At 50.2% G+C, this 5116-nt stretch overlaps 1 protein-coding gene across 1 annotated transcript in view; it reads right to left on the bottom strand.

Annotated features, from left to right (window-relative positions):
- Window positions 1–1997: 1997 nt before the first annotated feature.
- CEACAM18 (CEA cell adhesion molecule 18) overlaps window positions 1998–5116 on the bottom strand; it is a 15570-nt gene continuing 12451 nt past the window's right edge. Inside the window, exon 5 of the mRNA XM_013006698.1 lies at window positions 1998–2146. Within this exon, the coding sequence (XP_012862152.1) occupies window positions 1998–2146 (149 nt within the window). The remainder of the gene's footprint in view (window positions 2147–5116) is intronic.

Below are 5116 nucleotides of genomic sequence, written 5' to 3'. Positions count from 1 at the left end.
GACAAGATAAGGCATGCAAGGGCTCACCTCTGAGACTGCCATGATCTCAAGAGCCAGGTCGATGCAAAAAGAGAGAGAATATACTTCCAGCAAAAGCTTATATATACTCTAGGGGGGCGGGCAAGCCCCCCTAATTAAAGGTAAACACGTACGTAACAAAGTGGGCTGTACCCTAACCCCAAAGGTCCCTGAGGACATTGGAGGAGTGACCTAACACCAGTGCTGGGGGCAGCTAAGGGGGAGTGGCTGTCTTCAGAGCCTAGATAGCAATAGCACAAGTCTGCTCCTGTAGTTAAAGCTGCAGGCCCGAATAGCAGTCAGCCATGTGCTTGTAAGAGGTAACCTTAAGCCCGCTAAGGTTACCTCTGCTTTATCTTGTCTGATGTCTCTTTAATTTACTCCTCAATTACACAACTGCCCCCCTTGGACCCATTTGGTTGTGGGGAGGCTGGTCCCCCACAGGTGAGAGAACACAGAGACACACACAACACCCTGTACACACACCCCCCTCGAGAGAGAATGTGAAGGCTGCAGGAGGTTCAGGTCAGCCCACCTTGAACTTCCCTGCTTTGCGATCTCAAGACATTGAGTGGAATTAACACCCCAAGTGTTAGGTAGCTAATAGATAGGGACAGGGGAGTTGCTCCGCCCATGGCCACAGAGGTCCCCTACAGGAGGTTGGGAAGGAAATCAGGTGACCATTAGTCAACCATGAAGACCTTAACTGGGCAGGCTCCAATTCAGTCTCCCCCTACCCCCGTCCCCCACCCCCACCCCCAGCCAGGTGGGCGTTACACCTGGGCAGCCCAAACTAGGTCCAGGTGGACTTAATTCAGCCAACAGGGTCAATTGATCCCTTCAACCATGCCTCCCCGACCAGAGGTTTCAAATACCCCGGCGGTGGGCTGGCACGTCTTCTCTCCCTTGACTCTGCTCCTGCACCTGCTCAGCCTGTGACACGCATGCTCTCTGGTCTCAGGTCACCCCATGTGGGTGCGCAGTCCCACGAGGTCACCCCTGTTCAGGTGTGGGCCCCAGTGCAGCTTGCGCATGCCTTGGTACACTTCCCTGAAACAGCGAGTCCTCTTTTCAGACTGTAAAACCTGAATCCGTCTCCCATCCTTCGTCAAAAACCCACTTGGATGACAAACCAGGCTTCGGTGTGAATTCTTTCTCGTTCAAAGCCAAGAACCAAGGTGTGACCCACTGGAGAAACCTCACACAAGGAACCAGAGACTTTGGCATCTGAGTAGTTAATTCCCAACCATGAGAGCTGAAATGCTGAAGAAAACAGAAACAGAGTCAAAACAAGTGGATTTGGACAGCAGGAAGATTTTTTTGTTTTTTACAGAGAAGTTTTCAGAACATTTTTTTGTAATGGCGATGCATGTGTATTTGTGCTCACTGTGTATTGTAATCTGCAACAACCCCTGCTGGTTGGTTTGTGGTACTGTGGTCATTTTCCTGTTGCTGGGTTTCAAGAAGCTATGCCAATGCTGCATCAAATACCAGCAGGATCACACATGGTGAGCAGATTCTAAGCTGAACTTCCAGACTGAGCCTAGTCAGAAAGGCTTGACCTTCAGGCCTTCAGATCCTAGACCCCAATATAAAGAAAGCAAAAACTGAAGGTGAGCTTCCATACTAAGACATACTAAGAATGAAAGAATTGCCCTTTGGTATGGATGATAGATATCAACATAAAAAACAAATAAAATCTTCACAGTGGATGGACTGGAAACAGCGTGTTAAATGGACAAGATGTGGAAACTGTGAAGCCATTTTTATTTTACCTGGATCCATCAAGCATTTGAATTCTAGACTACTAACCAAATGGTAAAACCCACCCAGAGGAGCCTTGGAAGAAAAGACCAGGCAATCTGCTCCCCCAAACAATCCAAGCCTTGAGAACTCGGTGGGGCTCGGTCTACCGTGAAGCACCTGGGGTCCCCGCCTCGGGGTCCCAGCATCTGGTGGTGGCAGACGGTGAACAAGCATCAAGCAGTTTGCAACTTCTTTGCTTTGCTTTCCGGATTCTGAAAACAGTTTGCTAACGGCTGCACACGAGGGGAACGGAACGCTTTCTGAACATAAAGCCTAGAAAAGTGGGGAGTGAAAATCAGAGCTCTGTTAGGCCTCACTGTGTCTTCCCCAGTAAATCGTGGAAACACACACAATAGCCTGTTGGGATCGCTCCGTTCAACCCATCCATCCGTCCATCCCTCCGAGGAGTGGACCCTGCCCACTTTCATCCCAAGGATCCCATCAGATGCAGCATGGAGTCTGCGTTCTCACGTCACGTTGCATGGTGACGTGTATCTCAGGAAGTGTCTTTTCCACGCCGAGGAGTCTGCAGATGACAGATTAGTTGGGTGTTTCGGGAGCTCCGCTGGCTGGGCCTGTGTAGATGTTTCCAGGTTGCATTGGCCGGCAGTGTAAGATGTACCAGCACTTCAGCGTCTCCAGCCTTTCCATGAACTCTGGTTGAGCAAGCGGAGGAGCTGCAAGAGCGAACTGTGTTGGGGAAGACATGTTTGGGACCAAAAGGCAGAGTTCTGTGTGGGCCGCCCTCTCCCTGCCCCACCCTCCACCCCCATGCCCACCCCTGTTCTGCGTCCAAGGGGGCAGCTCTGATAGGCAGGTTGAGGAAGGGGCCAACGGCCAGCCATCCCTACTGGAGCACACCATGTGGAGGGAGAGGCTGTCTCCAGACTTCCTGCCCTCCCTCTTCCCACCTGAGAGTAGAACCCTGGCCCATTGGGAATCCTCTCCTTGGGCGGTCTCCTTCAGCTAGAACTTGGCCCTCTTCCAGCCTGTCTTCCCTATCAGATCTGGAACACTCCCCCCACCTCCCCACCCCCACCCCCGCCCGCGCCATTGCTTCCCCCATTACCATCTTGTGCATTCAAGTCTGTCCTCAGGGTCTTGAGAGGAAGCTACGAACGTCGGCTGCCCCTGTAGAGGAGAATCAGGGAGAGGAGTCACCTGCAGGTCCCTGGGAAACCGAGAGAATGCAGACGTGGGCTGGGTAGAGAGAGAGGAGAGAAGTCCGCTGATTCTTAGGAAGCTCTTACTTCGTCAGGAAAAGGGGAGGGGGGGTGAATCTGGAGGCTTGACCTCTACGCCAAGAATCCTCAACACTCCCCATCTTTTTTCCCTTCAGTTTTCTGAAGTCTGAGTGCATCGTGGAGGAGGGAAGTGGGAGGAGGGATCGGATAACAGTTCTGGACGCACCTAAAGAGTGTGTTGGCCTTACATTGCCTAACCACGAGTGGAAATGACAGCAAATCATAAATACTGTACAGTAACCACGTACCGATGTTGAGGTCAACCCGAATTCATAGCTACCCCATAAGACAGAGCGGAACTGCCCGCCTTCCTCCCTCCGGGTTCTTGTCATTGTGTTTAGGCTCTGTTGAGTTGGTTCGAACACACTGTGACCTTGTGTTTACCAGATGGAGTCTCTGTCCAGTCCTGGCTCATCCTCCCACAAGTAAGTCTGGTGGGAGCCCATTGTTGCAGCCACTGTGTCATTTATTCTTTTCGCTGTTGTGGCTCGTCCTCAGCGCCACCCACCACGGCCTGCTTCTTCCCGTCTTTCTCTTTCCCGACACCGTGTGCAAAGCAAACGACACACAGCTTCGCTGGCCCCTCATCTCGGGGCCATTCTGATTGTACTGACTGAGGGGCGCCCAACCCAAGCTGTCTCTGTTCGAGCTCTTCCTCTAGATGGGAAAGCTGACCAAGGAAAAGAGAAAGAAAATCGATGAAGACTGGATGTCTGTGAATTAGGATGCTCGTGAAGAAGATTGACTATTCCACAGACTGCCCCAGAGAGTCGCCTGGGCTGTCAATCTTTCTCAGGATCGGAAGCTCTTCTCTCTGGTGGAGCCACTGGGTAAGTTTGAATAATCACTGATCTTTTGGTTAGGAGCAGACCGCTTAAGCATTTCACCCCAAGGGCTCCTCCATCGAATAATGTTGCTTTTATTGTTTAAAGCATTGTTGAGGCCATTCTGATTCATGGCGAGCCGATGTACAATGTTCCGACTCGTGGTGATCCAATGTACAACAGAATGAAACACCACCCAGTCCTGGCACCTTCCTCACAGTACTCTTATGTCTGTGCCCATGGTCGCAACCATTGTGTCCATCCGTCTTGTTGAGGGTCTTCCTCTTTTTTGTTGCCCCTTCACTTTTACCAAGCATGACGTCCCAAGGACGGGTCGGTCCTGATACAATAGTAACTGTAATAATTTCATTCACCCACCTGTGATGTACCAGGTACATTCATAGATGACATTATCTTTCGCTCCCTCAGGAGCCATTCGATGTAGGTGTTAATGTTCATTTTACAGATGGCAAACTAGACTACAGAGGGGCGACCATGTTCAGTGTCCCATTGGGCAGCCAATAGGGAGCCTCCTCCATTAAGGACCCTGCAATCACAGGGTAGCCCCAATGGATTCAAACAATGATCAGGAAGACGACACAGGATTGAGTGATGTGTTGTGTTGTTCAACATAAGCTTATCTCGGGTCAACAACCACGAGGATAAACACAAATAGGTTCTATACAAAAATATTCTAAAATCACTCAATGGCGTGCTGTATCTGCTAAAATTGTTAAATCACATAGTGACACATAACTATAAATGCAGGCTACCTGTCTCCTGATCTCTCTCCAGTTCTGTCCTTTGCTTTAGGATTCCACTCTACTCACCTGTGTGTTGGAGGGGGGAGCCAGTCCCAAAGCTGCTTAAAATCTGAGCAACTTACACCTTCATATACTTAGTGGTGGGGTGGGAAGTCTTGACAAAAGTCTTTTTGTTGAGAACTCTTGGATGAAGGAGGAGCTACATTGCTTCCCGTTCTACTGAAAACCATGGTGATGCCAGCCCTAGGCTCTTGGGAAGAGACTGGGGAGAAATTTTATAAAAGGTTGGTTTTTGAGATCTTTGTATTCTTTCTATGATTCAGCCTTGGACCGGGACATTTACCTAAAGACCACAGCATGTGCGCTATTTCTAGGTAACTCCAGGATGCTCTGGAAGGAGCCCTAGTGACGTTGTGATTACGTGTTGGGCTGCTACCACCCAGGTCAGCAGTTTAAAACC

This window comes from Echinops telfairi, unplaced genomic scaffold (assembly GCF_000313985.2).
Source record: "Echinops telfairi isolate 266 unplaced genomic scaffold, ASM31398v2 ScPeMD7_655;HRSCAF=1070, whole genome shotgun sequence".
In the NCBI taxonomy this organism is placed as follows: domain Eukaryota; kingdom Metazoa; phylum Chordata; class Mammalia; order Afrosoricida; family Tenrecidae; genus Echinops; species Echinops telfairi.
The sequence above is the reverse complement of the archived record's forward strand: the minus strand, read 5'-3'. Positions and strand labels throughout refer to the sequence as shown.